The 22,672-nt window shown below is 40.0% G+C and overlaps 1 protein-coding gene across 8 annotated transcripts in view; it reads left to right on the top strand.

The window, feature by feature from the left end:
- Positions 1–22,672, top strand: part of RAPGEF4 (Rap guanine nucleotide exchange factor 4) — a 256,826-nt gene that overhangs the window by 215,774 nt on the left and 18,380 nt on the right. For all 8 annotated transcript variants that reach the window (XM_027866117.1, XM_027866121.1, XM_027866124.1 and 5 more), the window contains 6 exons: positions 7,437–7,562; positions 8,172–8,350; positions 11,859–11,949; positions 19,263–19,313; positions 20,089–20,176; positions 20,566–20,630. In XM_027866117.1, coding sequence (XP_027721918.1) covers positions 7,437–7,562; positions 8,172–8,350; positions 11,859–11,949; positions 19,263–19,313; positions 20,089–20,176; positions 20,566–20,630 — 600 coding nt within the window. The remainder of the gene's footprint in view (positions 1–7,436; positions 7,563–8,171; positions 8,351–11,858; positions 11,950–19,262; positions 19,314–20,088; positions 20,177–20,565; positions 20,631–22,672) is intronic.

Below are 22,672 nucleotides of genomic sequence, written 5' to 3'. Positions count from 1 at the left end.
CCATTACTGCTTGTCAGGATCATTCTTCCATTTGAACGCTTAAGTGGTGGAAAGGAATTTGTACCCTCTTTGAAAAGGTTGCCTATGTGGACTTCTTGGGGCCAAATACCTCTTCCTGACAAATAGCTCTTTATTAGTATTACTGTGAGTTATGTCATTACACAAAGGGGTAGTTTGCACACAATATGTGAACATTTAGGCCATGAAGCACCCTTTTGAGTCCAGAAGCAATTACCTTTTGGAAAACTTCAGGGATATCATCTATGAAGTAATGCTCCTGACAGGGATTTGGGCTGAGCCTATCAATCAATCATTCACTCAAAGTGTATTTACTAAATGCCAACCATGTGCTCAGCACCATGCAAGGCACCATGTGGGTTATGGAGAAGTACAACACATAATCCCCACCCTCAAGGAGTTCATCATCTAAGGAGAGAGACAAGAATAGCATATCTAACAAACAGTGCCAGGTGACACTAAGTACAAACTGGAACTCATCCAGAGAAAGGCAACTGGGATAGTGAGGGCACTGGCGGCCATCGTGGAGAAACACTTGGAAGAATTAGGAGAAGCAACCAAGAGAGGACTGGACCTCTGTCTAAATGTACTTGGAGAGTTGTCATGCAGAAGAGGGATAATTAAGCCTTGGGACACTTGTCCTCCAAGGACAGAAGTAAGAGTAGTGAAAGGAAGTTGTACAAAGTCAGATTTAGGTTTTCCTAGCAATTAGTTTTCCAAAAATGGGAGGAAATGGGTTGACTTTCCCTGTAAATCTTCAAACCCAGATTGGATGGGTATTTGTTTATAGTTTAGGTTCCCTTCTGGTCCTGGGTGGGTGAGATGGCTTCTGAGGTCCCTTCCTGCTCTTAACATTTTGTAATTCTGTATATAATCACATGCTGAAATGTACAGAACAACTTAGATGTCCTTAAAGAAACCAGAGGAGAATATGAAATTTATTGGTAATAAATGGAAGGGGGTGGGCTCTGACCACTTCTTAGTGTGCTGTTAAGTAATATTGGGGGAGTTGAGGGATTGTTGTTCAGTCGTTTCAGTTGTGTTTGACTCTTTGTGCCAACATTTGGGATTTTCTTGGGAAAGATACTGAAGTAGTTTGTCATTTCCTTCTCCAACTTATTTTACATATGAAAAACTGAAGAAAACAGGGTTAAGTGACTTGCCCAGGGTCATACAGCTAATGAGTGTCTGAGGCCAGATTTTAACTCAGTAGAACAGTCTTCCTGACTTTAGACCCAGTACTCTATCCACTGTGCCACCCAGCTACCCAATGAAGAGATCACTGAACTATATAAATGTAGGCATTCCATTGTACATGTTTTTTGGTTTATATGGAAGCATACATGCTAGGTACTGTGAGGGCCTAGGCTAATGAAGACAACCCAAATAGTGAGGGGATTGGTGGCCATCATGGAGAAGTAGTTGGAAGAATTAGAAGATGAGAGACAAGGGATTGGAGGGGAGAGAGAGAGAGGGAGAGACAGAGACAGAGACAGAGACAGAGACGGAGAGAGACAGGCAGAGAGAGAGAGACAGAGAGAGAAACACACAGAGAGAGACGAGAGAGAGAGAGCATAAGCATTTATTAGGTGCTTAGTATGTGCCAGGTATCGTGCTAAGCACTGGGAATACAAACAGAAACAAACAAAACAGTCCCCTCAAGGAACTTATTCTAAAGGGGAGCTAGAAAGATGAAAGAGAGCTGCTGGTGAGGAGATAGAGAGGAAATAGAGAAGGAGTAGACAGGAGAAAAGGGAGTGTGGCTGGGGCCCCAAAAGAAATTGTGGTCTAGTCTAGGAACTTAACTAGTCAGAAGAGTTTATCTCAGGGTAGAGGCATTCCGTAGTGAGAAGGCTGCTGGTGGAGATGGTGACAAAGACCAGAAATTCAGTCAAAAATGAATCATGTTCTATTTTGACACTAACTTTTTATCTATTCATCCCTGATTATTGTTATACCTTTCTTTAGTTTGGTTTCCTGGTCTGATAAATGAGAAACTAACAGCACTGTCTTCCCAAACACAGCCTAGTTAAACTCCCCCCCCCAGAAAAAACCCCAAACAAACCATTGTCCTTCTTACAATGTAAAGATGTCATTGAGAAAGAGAGAAGGAGAGAGAGAGAGAGAGAGAGAGAGAGAATGAGAATCTTTGGGACTACTGTCTGACTTCTCCTAACCATTGGCATACAGGCACCCAAAGAAATCTATCATCCTTATTCAGGCATTTTCCAGGACTACATTTCCATCTCAGACCACTCATTAACCCAGGCATATCACTAGCTAGAGAGTCTTTCTATGTGTAGCCTCAAATGGCTAACACTAAACAAAACTCATTCCTCTACAAGCTGATCCAACTCCCATCTCTCTCCATCAATTTTAATATCATTGCCCTCCAGCCCCACTATCTAGGGCTAGCTCAGATCCTTGGAATCATCTTTCATTTATCTTTGTCCTTTGTTTCCTTCATCCTTTCATTTGTTTATTTAAAAGAAAATTAGTAAATACCTCCTGTATGCAAAGTCCTGAGCTAGGTGTTGAAGACAATATAAGATACAATACAAGACTGCTAGTGCCCTCAAAGCTTATAAAGAGAAGACAAGAAGATAATGGGACATTGTCAGAGGGGGAGATCACTCTTGCTTTGGGGATCAAAGATGGCTGTTAGTATTTGTGCTGGATATTGATGAATGAAGAAGAGGTAAGGGAAAACACTACAGGTATGCAGAATGATGTCAATAGGAGGTGGGAAAGACTATATCATGAAAAGTGGACAAATTATCTAGTTTAGGGGGGGGGGGGGGGGGTTGTTCAAAGTTTCTGAAGGGAAGTAAAGTGGCATACGTATAATCTAGGCCTACACAACCTGCAGCCTGAAGTCAGGCCAAAGGATTTCGAGCAGCCCACAAACATGTAGAGGATATTTTCCTCTACATTTTTCATAGGCCACCCAAAATCCTTTGGTGAGCTGCAGGTTGTACAGCCCTGATATAATTGGTCAACAATCATCCATCAATCAACAAGCATTTATTGAATGCCTACTATGTGCCAGGAATTCTTCTATGTACTGGGGATATACCAACAATAATGAAACATCCCCTTGCCCTCAAGAAGCTTACATTCTATGGATGAAGACAATTTGTTCACCAATAAATGTATGCAAAATAAACACAAAGTAAATTTTTTTTGGATGGAAGGGCACGAGCAGCTGGGGGCATCAGGAAAGGCTCAATGTTAAATATGTCACTTGAGTAGTTTGAAAGAAGGGGTTCTAGGAGGCAGAATAGAGGGGCATTCCAGGCATAGGGACAGCCAGTGCAAAAACAAATAAAAAATGCAGAGGTAAGAGATAGAGTGATCAGTGTGAAAAACAGGAAAGAGGCCACTTTGGCTTGGTCTTATAGTGTGTGAAGAAAAGTGATAGATAATAAGACTAGAAAGGTAGATAGGGACCAAGTTATGAAGGACTTTAAAGGGTAAATAGAGGAGCTTATATTTAAATCCTAGAGTCAGTAAGAAACCACTAGAGTTTATTGAGTTGAGGAGAGATATCATAGTTGAACTTTAGCAAATCATTTTGATTCCTATTGAGAAGGTGAGATACTTGAAGCAAGGATGCCAAATAGGAGGCTATTTGAATAGTTTAGCTAAATGCAGATGAGAGCTAGGGTGATGGCCCTGGGAGTAGAAAGGAGGCAGCTACAAAAGATATTGTTGAAGTAGAAATGGCAGGATTTGGCAGCTGGTTGACTATGTGGGGTAAGGAGAGTGAGAAGTCCAGGGTAATGCCAAGGTGATGGATGTGGGTAACTGGAAAGACAGTGGTATCCTGCACAAAAATAGGGATGTTCAGAAGCAAGGGTGTGATTGGAAAGGAAGATAAAAAGTTCTGATTTGGACATGTGGAAAGATATCTTACCACTACACTCAGATATCCTGGCAAAGGGGATGGTACCACAAAGGCTTGAAGGCTAAGAAGGGATTACTTGTGTCGTGTAGCACCTCTCTCTATAACAGTAAATTGAGACATATTCATTCCCTTTGCCATAGCTGTCTTCTAGGCACTGGACATCTTTCATCTGACCTATGGTAGGTAGCCTGCCTGCCTCCACCCCTCTGTCCCTGTACGTGGTCTTAAATATCACTGTTAATGACATGTTCTTCATGTAACCTTTCTACATCCTTTCAATCTCTTCAATCCTCAAATTTCTATTATGACCCCCTTATTTATCTTCCATACCAAAGAAACTCCTGATCCCTGAGCTCCAGGGCTCACTCAAAGTTGGTAATCCTGTTTGCATGCACCTTATCTCTCAATAGAATTTCACTTACAACTTCTGTCTCATTTACTCATATCTTATTATTATAATTATAAATAATTACTAATAACAGAATCATTAATTAATTATCAATATCACATATTCTTAATCCTCCCTGTTTGGACTCCCCTTTACCAGGAAAAACAGAATTTAGTGGAAAGGACTCTGTGCTTAGAGGCATGAAAAAACTCGATTCAAATTCTGCCTCCAGCACTTACTAGCTCTGGAACCCTTTGCCAGTCAATTAACCTCCCTGAATCTCAGTTTTGTCATCCCCCAAATGGGGACAATAATATTGAAAATACTAACCTCACAGGGTTGTTTGGAGAAACTAATGGGATAATGTATGAAAAGCACTTTGTAAATTGTATAATGCTCCATTATCATTCCATCAAATCTTGTCTTTTCCATCCTTGAGAACCTAGCTTCTGTCTCCACAAACCTCCATATACCCACTAGAAACTGATCCCACACATTTACCCTGTGTGCCTTGCTAACTCTCAAAGAAATTCCTCTCCTCCGTCAGCAATCTATTCATGTTTATGCTCCTAAAGATTATTAATCTATGTGTCACTAATTTAGTGTATTTATATATACAAATATGTCTGTGCACATATCTATTTATCCATGTGTTGAATTGTATAGGTTAATCCATCTTGTTTCCCCCAAGCCCCTGTAGATTATGAGTTTTTTGAGGGTAAGGGCTGATTGCACTCTAAATAATTAATCCCCATTCATTTAACATGGTATACAAAGTCCATACATACTGTTAATGATGACAGAAAAATCACATTATCAAGATTCTCAGAGTAAATTATTTTCATTTATTACCACTAGTAAGAAGTCTTATGTGAATCCTTAGAGTAAGGGTGGGCAAGGATGGCAGCAACCTCCAACAGTTCAAGGGGCAAAAAGGAACACTTTGATATTATCTTTTAGAAATATTCTAGGGGCAGCTAGGTGGTACAGTGGATAGAACACAGGCTCTGGAGTTAGGAGGAGCTGAGCTCAAATCCGATCTCAGACACTTGACACTTAGTAACTGTGTGACCCTGGGCAAGTCACTTAACCCCATTGCCTAGTAAAAAACAAAAACAAAAATACTCTCTTTTCTAATGGAAGAACATTTCACTCTGGAATATATTGATTATGTGAGAAGTCAAGTTGAATGTGTGAACTCCTCCTTAAAGCTAAGGTTCAAGAGTCTGGTAGGCAGTAACTCCAGGAGGCACAATTTTCAAATGCAAATGTCTTGTCCTGACTACTGAACAGAATTTGCAGGAAAAAGGTAAATTTTAACTAAGAAATAACATGATGTTATAAGTGAACTTACTTAAAATTTTTGTGACCTTCTCAACTTTGTAAAATAGTTATACGTGTATTAACATGATGGATTCCATATGAAACTGTCAGGAAGTTGTTCAGTCATTTTTCAGTTGTGATTGACTGGTGACTCCTTTTGGGGTTTTCTTGGCAGAGATACTGGAGTGGTTTGCCGTTTCCTTCTCCAGCTCATTTTACAGATGAGGAAACTGAGGCAACCAGGGTTAAGTGACTTGCCCAGGGTCACACAGCTAGTAAGTATCTGAGGTCAGATTTGAACTCAGGAAGAGGAGTCTTCCTGACTCCAGGCCTATGATTGCACCACTTATCTGCCCATTGTCAGGAAGATCTGGGTTCAAATCCCATCTCAGATCTTTACTAGCTGTGACCATAGATAAGTTGCTTAATATCTCTGAGCCTCACTTTCTTGATCTGCCAAATGAGAATAATAATGGCACATATATCACAGAGTTGTTGAGAGGATCAAATGAGGTAAGGCATGTCTGTAAACCTTAAAATACTATATAAAATGCCAGGTATTGTTATAATTGTGATTACGTTGAACTGAATAGAATTCAGTAAATTGAAAGCATTTCAGACAGTTTCATAGGCATAACAAGGCACTGAATAATATATGATTATCTAAGGTTACTAGGAAGTCAGTAGCAGGGCCATAATCAGACCCTTGGTCTTCTAACTTCTAACCCAGAAACACACTTGAGTGGGCAGCACTGCTTTGGCCTCGAATTCCCCATGGGGTGAGGAGACTGGTTTAATGCAGGAGAAAGAGGAGCATTCCTTCCTCTGTTTCAACGTTCTGAGTTGCATGCTGCCTAAAGAAAGAGGCATGGCTGGGATGTCTCCAGTGATGGAAATACAGTTATTCCGATGAAAGTCACCAGTACCCTAAACAGGAAGGTTATAATCAGATGTCACCAACTCCTCTGTCAGCCACTGCTTTGGGTTTACTCCAGGGAAGAAACATTGAAGCAAGAGAAAATTCTCCTACCTTCACCTCTCAGGAGTTGTTGCCAAGATCCTTTCAGAAAACAATTTATCGGATGAGGATCTCCAGTTGTCACTCTTCACAGCCAAAATAAATTACTTGTCCCTCTTCACAGAGTAAATCTGATATATGAATTTAGCGGCAATGCTGATTTTTACAGCTTAGTAGGTGGATGCAGCCGTTCTCACAATGTATTCTGGAACCCTGGACTGAGGGTCTTCAAGAGCATTTCAGAGGGTTCATGAGGTTAAAATTATTTTCATAATAACACTATGATATTTTAATTTGTAATATAGTAAATATAAATAGATGTAACCCATGTGAACAAAAAACTCTTTGGTGGTCTTCAATAATTTTTAAGCCTAAAAAGAGGTCCAGAAATAAAATCCAAAAAGTTTGAGAACCGCTGGATATATGTGACAATGGCGGGTTTTATTATTATGCTGACCAAAGTGACTACTGAAGTTAAGACCATCTTACTGCTGTAACTAAAATCAAAATTAAGACTTTTGCTTAAAAAAATACACTATTAGAATCTAATTATATTCAGCAACTCTTAGTAAAGCTCAGTACCACACAGTGCAATGGAAAGAATATTGGGTAGGTAATCAGAGGAGTTAGTTCAGTTTCAAGCCTGACTCGGGCAACTTGTAGCCATGTCACAACAGCACTGTGCCTCAGTTTCCACATCTGTAAAATAAGGGAAGCTGAACTAGATGATCTCAAATATCCTTTCTATCTCTAAATCGATGATCCATGTATTTTATTTGTAGACACCCTTACCAGAACAAGAAGGCCCAACTACTGGAACAGTAGGAACTTTTGAACTGATGAGTTCCAAAGATTTAGCATACCAAATGACAATTTATGATTGGGAGCTCTTCAACTGTGTACATGAGGTAAGGAGTCCCAATACTGATTTTTGTATTTTGAATCATAGCTCTGGGCTATAGCTGCTGGAGTAACTCAACTCTGAGTTTTAGTTTGTGTGTGTGTTTGTGTGTGTGTGTGTGTGTGTGTGTGTGTGTGTGTATGTGTGTTTTGCCACCTGAACCTGACACCCTGTCAGGAAATTGCTTTTACCTGCTGAAGAGCACCAACTACGCAAATTGCAATCTCAGAGAATTGTCTCTCAGTTCTATTAAGGTAAGGAAACTAAATGACAATTCTGTGAACACTGAGCACATTTAAGTCAGCTCTAGTCTTTGTGGCAAGGGGGAAATAAATGGAGTCCTGACTTGAGTACCTTCCTGTGTATTGAATCACACTGATGTGTCTTTCTAAGTATATTAAGCCTTTAATACATGATCTACATTTATATGATTAACATAAATGTCACACTGAGCCTCTATGAACTAGCAATAAAGTGGAATCCTTATCCACTAAGGGAACCCACATTTTCTACCCAGCAATATTGTCTTGAGAAAAAGGGAAACCTACCTATTGATTCTTCTCAATGTAAATAAAAAGATAAGCAAATTTGACAACTCTGGATTTTTCTTTTCAAGCTGGAGCTAATCTACCACACATTTGGAAGGCACAATTTTAAGAAGACCACTGCAAACTTGGATTTGTTCCTAAGGAGGTTTAATGAGATTCAGTTTTGGGTCGTCACCGAGATTTGCCTTTGTGCCCAACTCAGCAAGCGAGTTCAGCTCCTAAAGAAATTTATTAAGATAGCAGCCCAGTAAGTACCTTTGGCGTATGCAAGCGAATTGCTCGAGTTGTGTGCCAAGCGTGGAATCTGTCTGCTGCTTTCTTTAGTCTTTCTCCAAGACAAAAAAACTCCAAAGAACCCACTCTGTCTTTACTCTGTGTCATGTACAGAGTCCTGTCCAGGACCTCAGAGAAGAACTTATTTTTTTTTTCTTCAGAAAAATGCTATTTTCACCTTTTTCTAACCCCCAACATCCTGGCCCTCATAAACTCTCAGCAGTTCCACACCTGTTCTGACCCTAGGGGCACTGGAGGCTCATAATTTCTCTCTGTCTGCTCTTGAGGTACTCACACTTTTGCCCAATCACCTAAAGAAAACACCATTAAGTAGTTGGCAGGTATTTCAAAGGAGATGGAAATGAGTTAGCCAGCATGGCAAATTGTGTCCAGGAGAGGGCAGTAGAGCACATGCAGAGAAACCAGTGATGTGAGACTGACAGAATGAAATGGCCCAATGCATAAAGGCAAGCAAACCAATACAAGAGATTCCTCTCCATAGAACTCAGGATAAAAATCAAGCATCTTATAAATATTCCATTTAGGAGAACTTCATGGGAAACAGTTTATTTACTGGCGGGCCAGTTAGATTTCCCTCTGACATGAATTTAATCTTCCCTTGCTATTTAGATATGCTTGACGACTCCTTGTTTACTTGCATGTTTCCAGTATCACTACGATGCTAAAAATAAATTGCTAAACGTGGCCTGTGGCACTGAAAATCCTTTCCCTTCTAAATTCAAGGAGCTCTACAGCACAAATGTTGGGAATAGAAACAACCTTCTCTGGGTTGCTTTCTGAAACTCAAAATTCAAGAGCCTGCTTAGTCTGGTTTCTAGAGAGCTAAACAAAAGAAAGCAAACTCTGAGGCATGTTTTCCCTTTGCCAAATGTCTCGAGTTATCCTGCCAAAACAGGAAGGTCAGCAAAAACTCCCACTGTGAGTAGCTCTTGGGCCTGTTTTCTTGTCATTTTCCAGCTTCGGGTTCTTTCAAGGGGAACGTAATAAAAATGTTACTAAGGAAATAAGGAGGAATTGCACACCCCGTTGGCCTGGGGGCAGAGATCAGCCTTTTTCCAGGTGAAAAAGGCAGCCAAGGTCTCTTCCGTGTTTGGTTCAAGCCTCCCAAGCATGGTGCTTATTGAAACCTGTGAACAGGTATAGCTTCCACATCTGAAAGAGCTCATTTTCCTCTTCCCACCATGGTGAGTGCCAATGGAGGAGAAAACACAAAAGCATTTTTACATGAAAATGGGCAAAGTCAGAAAAACATAGAAAGGGCTCTTATTGCTAGATTGGGCTCCTACTCATTTTGTTCTTTTTCTTAAGAAAGAAGATGTAGCCTGAAAGTAAGAATCCTTTAAAAAAAATAACAACATCAACATAAAACCTGAAGAAATGAAATGATTATCAGCAGGGGAAATCATCAGGGTTGTTTTTACATGCTGCACCTCTCTGTATGAGGTATATATGATGGTGAATATGGATTTCTTTATTAACTCCTGTCACCTAATGCTATCCTGGGCTCCACACAGATAAGAAATCACCTCTGACTTCAATACATTTGTTTCCCAAATTTGAAACACACATGTTATAATAATAACACCTTTCATTTTGCTTGTTTTCCTGTGTTTTCTCTTGTTTTTTAAAGTAGTTTCACATATGTTATTTCCTTAACCTACCCCCCCTCCACACACACACAAACCTATGAAGGGAGGAAGTAATACTATCTTCACTGAGAAAGCCTAAATAGATAGTTTATATGCCTGGCTCAGAACCACAAAGATACTTAGTGGCAGAGCTTGACAAGGGCTAGCTTCAGGGCCACTGATTCCTGGCCAAGTAAGAATTGCATCAGGGTTCTGCTTCCCAAGATAAAACACATGTGGATAGGCATAATGCCTGGCATGTGCTAAAAAAAATTTTTTTTTCACTTAATTCCCACTCTTCCTCTCTTGACTTTTTCCTTTCTTCTTAATTCTCTTTCCTATTCCCCTCTTTCATGGAGCTAACTGCACAGAGCATGCATATGGCTGACTTAGGAAAAGGCATTCTCATTGGCCCTCTGTGTTCGCTTCATAGCAGGACCAATGGTGATGGTCTCCCTGCCTGCTCCCCCAGTACACCCCTCAGGCGAGGGGAAGGGAGGTGCCAGCACACCCAGACCATGCTCTATGCATGCCTAAGCTCATACTTGACCTCTAAGCTTCTTTCCAGTTCTGACTCTATGATCCAATGATTCATTTTTCTCTCTCCCCACCTCCTTCCCCCAAAGTGTCTATTTGGTTAATTACCTCCTCTGGCCTAAAGCACTTACAGCTGATACAGAGGTAAGTCCTTCACTCCTATCTCCCTTGTAGGATCAGGTCCATTATGCTGTACCCTATTTTTTTTTCCATTTCAGAGTAGACAATTTAAGATTTACCAGAGACTGCTTGTTCAGTCTGATCCCTAGCAACACACCAAACAACTTAATTTAGCCTTTTATCAAAATGCTAATCCATGTTGGGTTTAACTAAGATTTAGTCATCTTGGATAACTATTGATTTTTGGTAGGGGATTTGTCCCTACCACAAGCGTACCACCCTCCTTTCCCCTCCCGACAAGCTGATGTTTGAGAGGTTGAGAATTGCAGCATACTTGACTCAAACCAAGTGCCTGGGCTGATCAGCGACATTCTGACTAAGGATTTTGTTAATATCTTCTATTTGTTTCCTCTCCCAGAAATTCAGTCATCAAACTTAAATAGCCCGGCAAATAGCGAAGTGATGGGCTCAACCATTAGCTGCTTGATCTGGTGGAGCAAATTGGTGGGGGGAGGGGGCTGGGATCAGCTGATTTCACATCTATTTTCAGTAAAGTATGGATCATCTACTACTAAAAACGTCCTAGAAAATGAGTGCCCAGTACATAACTCCAGCAAAACTTTTGGAGGGGACAGGTGCACTCCTTATTCGCTATAGTGGGTGAGAACAGAAGGAAGGGCAATGGCTTCTCTCAGCAATTAGGAGAATGAAGAATTACAGCAAAGGGTTCCTCCCCTGCCTTGCAGATGGGGTACTATCAGTACGTTAGAGATCCTCCCAAAGGATATTTTATACTCTCTTCAGGTTTGTTGGAGTTTTCACCTGGAAGCAAAGCTGTGAGAATGTGTTCCAATACCAGTTTACCAGTTATTTTTTACCCCTCTCCCAAAATCCATTCATTCCAAGAGCCAAATTATCCTCAAGTGGTATTTAAAAAAATAGTACTGAGAAGGGGAGCAAAGGCGAAAAATGCTAAAATTCATCTGTCTGAAACCATAGAGGCCAGATAACAAGAATGTAGCCACTCAACTGGAACTTATCCGACACATTAACTCCAGCCTTTCCCATTCTTTTAAGGAAAGCCAGCAAACATTAATGACTGCCATAGGCAGGGCCCTGATCTTACGTGTCCCCCAGAATTGCATTTTACTCAAACATAAGCTTCTTGCGTTTCAGCTGTAAGGAGTACAAAAATCTGAATTCCTTCTTTGCCATCGTCATGGGACTCAGTAACGTTGCTGTGAGCCGCTTGGCGCTAACATGGGAGGTAAGCATTGACTGAAATCTAATTGTCATATTTGCCTGAAGCATGAATACACAGTCTAGACCAGGTTTTTGTGTCATGGACCTCTTTGGCAGTCAGGTGAAGCCTTTGGATAGACCACATTTCAGAATAATGTTTTTGAATAATTGAAGGAAATGTTAAATTTCAGTTAGAGATGGCTGGAAAAAAAAGTGTGTGTGTGTGTATCTCTATATACACGTATGTGTATATATGTATACACACACTAATACACACATACACGTCGTTCAGTCATTTAAGTGTGTCCACTTGGAGTTTTCTTGGCAAAGATATTGGAGTGGTTTTGCCATTTCCTTCTTTAGCTCATTTTACAGATGAGGAAACTGAGGCAAACAGGGTTAAGTGACTTGCCCAGGATCACACAGCTAGTAAGTGTCTGAGGCCAGAGTTGAACTCACGTCTTCCTGACTCCAGGCCAGGTGCTCTATGCACTTCACTATCTATGTGCCATATATGTGTGTACATATAGATGTATATTTGTGTGTGTGTACACACTCAAGTTCACAAACCTCCTGAAATTTGACCCCTTGGGAGTTTGTAGATCCCTGGTTAAGAACCATGACATATACATAGTGAGTTTCTTCTTAGAAAGAACCCTCCATGGTTTGTGAGAGTGGCATATCAGGTAAGAGACTGGGAGATAGGCCTCATGCCTTATTATACTAGTTTCCCAGCTATCTGAATTTGATCAAGAATTGTCTTCTGTCTGGGCCTCAATCCTACCATCTATATAATGGAAATACCAATAGTGTCCCACTAGGACTTGTAAGAAGTTTTCAAATGTTCACAGGAATGACATGAAGGGAGTTTCTGCTAACCACTAAGATGGGAGATATGTTTTTAACCAAGGCAGACATTCAGCTACTGAGGGAATAAGCTGTGAGGAAAAGTGCATGGGTCCTGCTGTGAATTGTGCCTCTTAGCTCTCCGTCAGATCTGTTCTATTTGGATAAAGGACAATCGGCCAAAACTCAATATTCAATTCAATTTGACAAACATTAAGTCAATAGTTTCAATGGTTTGACTATTTGTAGTCCTAGAGGATGCCTATATTTTACATTTGTCCAAACATTCACAAAGCAGTATATGTTCATTGTATATTGTACATTTATATGATTAAAGAAATACTCTTCTTACAGTCAACAACGCAGAAGCAGATTTCCACCCAAAGTGGAAACATTAAAAATTAATGAATAGATAGAGATAGATGGTAGATAGATGACTGATAGATAGGTAGGTAGATAGATGATGAGAGAGAGAGAGAGAGAGACAGTGATTACTATGTGCCAAGTACTGAGCTAAGTTCTCTGGATACAAAGTCAAGCAAGCAAGATAGAACCTAAGTGACAAAATATTGGGGAGGGAGACAGGGAGTAGAAGGGCAGTTGAAGATACACCTGAAAGCTGCCCATTTTTCCTTTTTCAGGCTGTCTTGAAAAATCCTTTCTTCTCCCTTAGACTACCATCCCCTAACTCTTCTAATTGCTTTAATTGCTTTCAGGGCATGCTGTCCCAGTTTCTTCTCTCTTGAGTTTCTCTGTATATGCAAGGCAGGTGTGGCACACAGCAGCTCATCTCCTGAATACAGGAGTGAGAGAATTGGTGAGGCCTGCATGTCATGAAGCTGTATCAGCTTCCATCTGGCAAAGGAATCAAATTAACGCTACAAGTAAATAAGGCAATAAAGTCATCTTGCAATTTCCCCCGCCTTTCATCAGAAGGCTTATGGGGGCCATTAAGGACACCCATAGGGACAAGTTTGTACTGGACCCTTTTGGGGAGTCAGCCATGGCTCTATGCTTTAGTGACTCATCTACTCCTTCATTCACCTGACACCACTTTTTCCCTCAGGGGTTCCAGACTACTCTAGAGCAGGCCTTTGAGTCCAAGGAAGCTAAGGGACCCTGCAGGAAAGCCAGAACTAAATGACCAGAAGCTGGGACCTCAGAGAAGTAACCCTGAGTCCACCTAGAGCAGGTTTTGTGCCATGGACCCCTCTGACAGGCTGATGAATCCTATGGACCTCTTCTCAGAATAATGTTTTAAAGTGCACTCAATAAAATATGTAGGGTTACAAAGGAGACCAATTACATTAAAATACAGTTATCAAAATTTAAAAACAAGTTCACAGACCTCAGGTTAAGAACTCCTGGCCTAGAGCTTGTCAAGGACCATGATAACTGTGGATAGGGGACTTTCTGCAACATCCCAAATGTTGGCACTGTAGTATATAGGATAGAGGAGCTACTGTCCTCAGCCTCTCCCATTCACCTGGAAGGAATCACAAATATCAGGAAGCTTAATGCCCAGCCATGGCAGAACCAAGCACAATAGGATTTGGATAAGTCTTTCTACTCCAGTGGGAGCAAGAAAAGACTAAACCATTTAAGCCAAAAGAGATTCTTGTATCATCCTTGGGTAAAATTCCATCTTAAGGTGAAACACAATTACGTTAACATCTTTACTTCATTTCTCTTAGAAATGTTTTAATTCATATAGATTCTTGAATTTAATCAAATAGGCCTATGGTACTATTGTGGACCTACACTCACCTGGAATTATGAGGTATGTTCTCTATCTCGTGAAGTTTACAATACTGTAGGGGATACATTATACGGACGTACGAAACTATTAGAGAACCAGAGAGTATACAACAAAAATACAAAGCCACGAAGCTCAAAATATGCAAATGAAATACAGGTCTAGTCCTCAGCTTACCTACAGGCATTTATCTACATCTCTGACATACAAATATCCTCCTGGGAATGGCTCCTGAGTGCCTAAAATACCACCCACAAAGTGTTCATTACTTGCCTACTGTGTGCTAGGCACTGAGTTAGAAGCTGAAGATACAAAGACAGAACAAAAGAGTACCCTTCCTCAAGGAACTTACATTTTACTGGGAAGAATATAACTGATAAGCAGATAACTATGTATGCTTTAGTTGGAAGAGGATGGAGAACATACTAACACCTAAGGGGATAAGGAAAAGCTTTCCATAGGACTGAGTGGGGGAGTGTGATAACTAATTCCTCTAGGTTTTCAACTGTTTTCCATTAGGATTTCCCCTTTTCTCCTACTTTTCTTCCCCCCTCACCTCCAATAACCCACCTTCCCACCCCTGGTGCCTGATCCTCAGTTTTTCCATAATCCAGGTCCAGGATAAGGTGTTCGGTGGCAGGGAACGGGCGGGGAGGTGAGGGATGAGAGGAGGAGTGAGCCTTAGTATCTACTCCTACCTTCCCTTTCCCATTGCCACTTACTCCCCTCATGCTCTCGGAATGGTTTCACAGACAGCTTGGAAATCTCTAGCCTGTTTCTTACTCCTCTGCTGCACCTCTAAAAAGAAATTCTTGGAATACTAGTTGAGCCTGTTGAACTCGAAAATGTTGATGTACCTATACTACATTGGTCTCTCCTTATAGGAATTCGATTCACAGAATCCCAGGATTCCAGAGCTAGAAAGTACCTTCTAGAGGCTGCCTAGTCCAGTGGGCTCATTTCCCCATTCAATACAGAACCAAAGAGGAGAGGTAGAATGTGAATCTATGCCTTCTTATTCCAAAGCCAAGGCTTCTTTTTTCCTATATCACCACCTCCCTCTTTGGAGTCAGTTAAATTTCATGAACATTTCTTAAGCATCTGCTTTGTATAAAGCACAGTGTTAGATGTTGGGGAAACAGAAATAAGAATAAAACCATCCCTGGCCTCAAGGAGCTTATAGTCTTCTGAGAAGGGAGAAGATACAAGGAGTCCTTTTTACCACACACTCCCCCATTATGTTTTCCAATAAAAGCAGAAGGCCTGGCCTTTTATATGATAAACTTCATGCTGTTTGTGTAGCAGTGATGGGCAGGGGTTAAGGGAGGAGCAGTGATGTTGTGTATATTCTGTAGTGGATCAGAAGAGGAGAGAAACCCTGTTTGGAAATAATAGGTGGCCATAAGGGAAAGAGAAATAGAGCTTAACTCTTAGGAGTTCAGGGGAGCAAAGAAGGGTGATTGTCTCCAATTTTTCCTGAATTTAGCTTGTTTGGGCATAGTTATTTGCCTGTTTTCTCCCCTGGTAAACTGTGAACTCCTTGAGAGCAGAGACTATCTTTTCCTTTCTTTTTATCCCCAGTGCTTAGTACAGTACCTGGCACACAGCAGGCACTTAATAAATGTTTTAGACTGACCAGGTGACTAGGAAGCTGGCCTGGGGTAGAAGAGTGTCTTTGGAAGGTTATACACAAACGGGAATCCGCCCCACAGTGCACCCTCCTCTTCTATCCTTGCCCCATCCCTCACCTCATCCCTTATCCTTGCCTTGCTAGTAGTATCCCTGCTCCAAATCAAAGAAGCCATCACAGATGGCTTGAACCTGGGGAGGTTGGTCCTCCTTACCACATCCCAGAAAACAGAGAGGAAGAGGAGCAGCCACAGAAGGTGAGGGGATGGAAGCCAGTTCTCCCTCTCAGAGCTGCAGTGGGAGAAAGGTGTTGGCATCCCAAGCTGTGACCTAGAATATTAGATGCTATGCTGTTTTAGCACTTGAGTGCCTCAGTGAATCTGTGAGCTCACTGATTCTAGTATTCAATGAATATCTTAATTCATCTCTGCCTTCTTTATCCTTTGCAGTTCTTACCCATGTTCTTCCATAGATCCTCCAAAGAGGATCCATTCAACATGCTAGAAGCCTCCTTTTTTTGTTTTTTAAAACACTTCAAAGGTACCAGTAAACCACTCAGGCTATCAGTGATTATTCCTTCTGGCTATATGCTTGACCCACTTCCTTTTCTGACTATAACTTCCTAAATGATATCCCTTTTGCCACTTTTTGTATGAAGACCATCACTAGAAACAGCATATTTGAATGTATATGTTTTTTCTATTGTCTTCTGGGGATGCTACTCTTGGGAAAGTGTTGTATTTATCCCATCCTACATCATGGTGCTGTTGTGAGGATCACATAAAATCATGGATTTAAAGTACTTTATAAACCACGAAGTGCCATATGGATTAAATAAGCTTTTGTAGGTTGGCCTGGAAGCCTAACCACCATGTCTTGTTGATTATGTGGGAAAATGAGGCACAAATTCCCAATAACTAATTTACAAACAAACATTAGAAGTTACCTATTTGTAGGTTTCTTGTTAATCATTTTTCAGTCATGTCTGACTCTTCATGACCCCGTTTGGAGTTTTCTTGACAAAGTTACCATAGTGGTTTGCCATTTGCTTCTCCAGATCATTCTATGGATGAGGAAATGAGGCAAACAGGATTAAATGACTTGCCCAGGATCACCCAGCTAGTAAGTGTCTGAAGCCAGGTTTGAACTAAGGAAGATGAATCTTCCTGACTTCAGGCTCAGCCCTCTATCCACTGCTCCACCTAACTATTTTTAAATTGGAGACTACCTATATAGATAAGACAGAGATCAGTGTGAGCTAGTCTACTTGGAGGACTTTTACAATAGGGGTCTTAAACTTAACTCGAAGTAAATCGTAAAAGGTAGGTAAGACTGGGCTAGAATGAGAGTAGAAATTCTATTTTTTATAGATAGGTGGTGGCAATATGGGAGTAAACTAATTGTGTAGATGACAGAACTGAGACTCATAGAAATGATAGCACCATAAACTTTTGATTCTCTGTGCTAATGAAGAGAAGGGGTAAATATAATAGAAAATGATGAATCATCTTTTATATTTGGCCGTGGAATGTAATAGGAGACATACACTGGATTAGAGAGACACATTCAGCCTTATCCAAATTAAATTGCACCCTTACCAACTCAGTGCCCCCACTTGACTTAGCTCTAAGGCTTAGGAACCAACCATGTGATGAGGAAAAAGTCCATTAATTGATTAATTCATTTATAAATAATTAAATACTTACTATATATAGTACTTAAAACCCTCCTGTAACTTGGGAATTCAAGTTGAGAACTGTTGTCCCCAAATGCCTAAACCAGAACTCAAACCACAACTCTTTACCATATTCTTTTGAAGTAATAAAATCAAAACCTATCCTCAAAATGAGGATTTAGGCCAGGAAAAGGATCCATGGCACCTAAAGCACACTTAGTTTATTTAAAAAAAAATTTATAATATTTTCAAAAGAGATTTTGCAATTGGTTCAGATTTGGGAGGAGAGGAGAAAATTTATTTAAGCATAATATAAAAATCTAATGAAATTCAGGATGTATTTATCAAAGGTGAAATTTACACAGGAAGGAAGAAGGAAATTGAAAACCTCAGACATCCAGAATATTGCCAGTCCTATTAATGATGCATGATAGGAAAAACAAATCATAAAACTCATCATGCTCTTCTTTGTGATGAGAACACCATTCTTAATTTGGAGACCTTCAGAAGTGGGAAAAGTATTTGCTCAGTTTTCCTGAAAACCTGGTACTTACAAGAACAGGTTGAACAATGAATAACAATCCTGGCCTTTGTATTATGGAATTGTGGTTTGGATTCACAGGTCAAAATGAGAAAGAAAATTAAGAGATCAGTAGGACAACATTAACTTCTGTACCGTCTGCAGTCAGATAAATCAGGTGGTTTGAATCTACTCCATTTTGAGGAAACATACAGAATAATCTAGGGAAAGCAAAGTGATATAGCAGCAAGAGCCCCACAAACAGGCCATGAGGTCAGAGTCTGGTTCTGCCACTAAATACCTATGTGCCTTTGGGCAAGTCACAACCTTCTTGGGTTTTAGTTTTCTTCTCTGTAAAATGATGGAGCTGGACTAGATCAGTTCTATGAGAGGAGTTCTTTAATTGTTTTTTGTTTTTTGTTTTTTTTAGTGGAGGGTCATGGACTCCTTTGGCATAATCTTTTTAAATGTATATAAAGAACTTAGAATTACAAAGGAAATCTCCCCCCCCCCCTAAAATCTATTCATGGACCCTTTTCATGGATTTCAGATAAAGAACTCCTGTTCTATTATCTAAATTCCTAGTAGTGGAAATCAGAGAGTTAAAAAAATTACCAGTCTAGTTGTGACCCAGGAAAGCTATCATCTTTATGAATCATCCTGTATAGATAACAGTGTTAAAAACAGTAAGACCCAAGCATTCCTAAGTTACTTTTGGTTCACCTAAGTTAAAAGACTTCTGGAAAGATGGTTTTTGTTATTCTAAAGTACCTGGAAATGGAAAAACCTATTACAGGCTGGTTGTTTGATTAAGAGCCAGGGGTAGGCAGGGAACATTTCTTACAGAAATGATAGGGCATCTATATATACTGAGTGTGACAAAGAGTGTTGGTATTTTGATTTTGTCAACAGAAACTTCCAAGCAAGTTCAAGAAGATCTATGCTGAGTTTGAAAGCTTAATGGTAAGTGGCAGTGGCCCCTTTATTCTGTTCACTGTCTGTATTAATCCATTTGCTGATGAACTAATTTGAAGTCCTCATTTCAGAATATTTTATCTGTCCTTGTCTGACTTTAAGAAGTTTATGATCCCATTTTAGTGCTGCTAAAACAAGCATGTATGACTAATGAATTACACTCTTAGGAACCAACTTAAAGAGGACTTATGCCCCACATAAGGTCGATTTGCGTAATTAAGAAAAGCAGTGTGATATGCTTTTTTCTCATATCAGACACTGGATGGTTATGTGTTGCAAACTGCATTTTTCTCACCTTACTCAAAACCACCTTTCCCCATGAGCTGGAATATGTCTGCAGATGAAAAATAATTGAGTAGGATTTGGCAAGAGTGTTTGGGTGGTGCCAGGAGAAGCGCATGTTTGGACTGGTAGTGCAAGACAGGCAGAGGTGAATCAAAGAACGTGTGGATAGCTTCAGAATTGGGGTAAGGGCCTGTAGGTAACAGTGGGCCACATACTCTGGACTCTATTGCAAATTTAATATTTGCCTTCAAGCAGATGGCTCCCTGATAAGCAAATAATCCTGGTCCATCGTCATGAAAATCAAGAAAGAAGAGAAATGGAAAGACTGAGTGTGGAATGTTTTGTTTTAGTACATGAATTACATTTAATTAAAGCTGTTGTGATTTTGTATTCACCACCAGTTTTAAAACACAAATGTCTCTTTTACCAATATTCAATATGGTGTATTTGCTGTTGTTTTTGTTTCTTCCCTCTTAAGGATCCATCCAGGAACCACAGGGCTTACAGGCTTACTGTTGCCAAACTGGATCCACCTCTAATTCCCTTCATGCCCTTACTCATTAAAGGTAATCCAAATGAGCAGGTAATAAATATCTGAGGAGTCAAGGGAAGATAAAATAGAGCTCTTTGGAAAAGGGGGAAGAAGGTAGCATCCTTCCACTTTCTCAGGGATTTTTTGTTTGTTTGTTTTTCAAAGGCTAAGAGGGTTAGGAGGAGCAGTGATCTGGGGTTTTGAAAGTCTCCCTGGTTGAACTAAGCACGAGTTTAGAAATTTTACTAATCTCAAGTAAAGAGATTTTAAAAGTTAAACACCTGACATAAAAGGAACCATTGTTAGCCTTGTACAATTACCTTATGCAAATCAGTTGGTACAATCTAGTGCGGTGCCATTGTGCTTTCTTCTTGTGACAAATTTCAATTGGTTATTAGCTTGTGGCTTTTTATTTCCATACAGATATGACATTTACTCATGAGGGGAACAAGACGTTCATTGACAATCTAGTAAACTTTGAAAAAATGGTACGTACTCTAAATAACCTCACCTCAAATGTTGGGAGGGAGTATTTCTCTCCACCCCTCTCCAAAAAAACCCCAACAAATTTGCATTCATTCTAATAAAAGAGGTAATTTCCTCATATGTTGTTATGTAGAAACTCAAAGAAGTTATACATAAAGGATTTTGAAAGATTCAGAACACGGTGACTCCCATTTTATTCTGTCAATTCTTTTTAGTGCAGCTGAATTGTATTTGTGTGGTTGCTCGCAGTGGCCTGGCTTTTATGCTCCTGGTTTCTCCTGGGGTCGCCTGTCGCTCTAATGTAGAAATGTTACAGACTGACTTCCTTGTTGTTTTTGTCACAAGGTTTGTGGAGCTAGCCTGCCCCAGGATGCCAGGGAAATGTTTATCTGCCTAACCTGACTTTGCTGCACAAAAGTAGGCAAGAGGCAAATTCTGCAAATAAACTTCCACTGCAGTGTACTACTTACTGGGCACAGTTTGTACAATTTCACTTGGGAATGGAAAAGAAAATTTTAAAACCTTCAACGTAAAGGGTTTATCTGTTTCTAAAATAGCAGGCTTCAAGTTTGCACCTTTCTAAGATTTGGCAAAAAGGGTATCTGAAAGCTAATTTTCTTCCGTTGTATAAAACAACAATGAGGCAAGAGACAGTATGGAGCACTGGATAGAGCACCACCTTGGAAGCAGGAAGACCTAGGCTGGAGTCCTGTCTCTGACACTTACTGGCTAAGTGATCACAGCCCAGTTATTTAACCTCTCAGGGCCCCAACCTATTAGCCAAGACTGTAATTTGCAACTCTAGACCTGAAGGTATAAAAGTACTGCCATTAGTCAACTATCAGTAGAAGGAATTCCTACACGTATATGGATGAGTCCAGCTCCCCGAAAAGAAAAAAAAAGACATAAGAACAAGACTTCTATCCTTGTAGTTTGGATGTGAGTAATGGCATATGTTCTACTAAATCTTTTATGGATTATGTAATGTAAATAAAAGGCCATTATCCAATGACACCTTTATTGTTTTTCAAGCTCATATAAATATAATCATATTCATTGCAACATTGTCTTATTTTCTGGAAAGTTTGATATATGGTGCCATATGACTCTACATAATTTAGGAAAATTCTTTATGCACAAACCTGAGGTTTGATTACATTTTCCACAGTTTTTTTTTTTAGTTGAGCTAAGTTAAACTTCCCATTGGGGGAACAAATGCTTTTATATTTCTATTACCTATAAAATTTGGACCCATGGTGGACCTGAAGGATATTTGACCCCTTCTTTTTTTTATAGAGTAAACCTCAACCATCTAAAACCTTCTGGAAAGGAATTGTTCTAGGTAGCCAAGTTTTCCACATAGCTGAGTTTATCCCATTAAGCACCAAGTCATAGTTTATTTTTACCATTTGGGATGGAAATCTTTCTAAAATGTACTACATAGTTTCTTCTCTGCTTTCATAAATAAGTGTGTATAGAATGGAACATAACCTTTCCTTGATGACTCTAAGATATCATTATCAACACCAATTATTTTACCATGTAATTAAACAATAAGAGCTTCAGGTATGAAAGACATCCAAGAAAGCACGTTTTGTCTTAAGCTGTTTTAGGAGAGGTATAGTGTCCAGGAATAGGAAGGTGACCATCATACTGTCCTCTGCCTTGGTCAGACAACATATAAAATATTGGACTCAGTTCTGGGCATCATATGTAAGGGATGACATTGATAAGCATCCAGAGGAGGGCAACCAAGATGGCAAAAGGCCTTGAGTTGATGCCATCCGAGAAGCAGTTGAAATAACTGGCTAGTTGGACAAGGAAAATGAAGACTTAGGGAGAAGGATGATTGCTATATTTGAGGAGTCATCATACAGTCAAAGAATTAGATTTGACCTACTCATGCTCAGATGGCAGAATTAGGAACAGGGCACTGCTCAATTTTGCAAAGAGGCACGTTTGGCTTGATGTAAGGAAAAACTTCCTAATAATTAGAACTATGTGAAAGTTCAATGGCTGCTTCCAGAGCCAGTGATTTCCCTCT

Source organism: Vombatus ursinus, unplaced genomic scaffold, assembly GCF_900497805.2.
Source record: "Vombatus ursinus unplaced genomic scaffold, bare-nosed wombat genome assembly UNPS02014779.1, whole genome shotgun sequence".
Lineage (NCBI taxonomy): Eukaryota > Metazoa > Chordata > Mammalia > Diprotodontia > Vombatidae > Vombatus > Vombatus ursinus.
The sequence above is the reverse complement of the archived record's forward strand: the minus strand, read 5'-3'. Positions and strand labels throughout refer to the sequence as shown.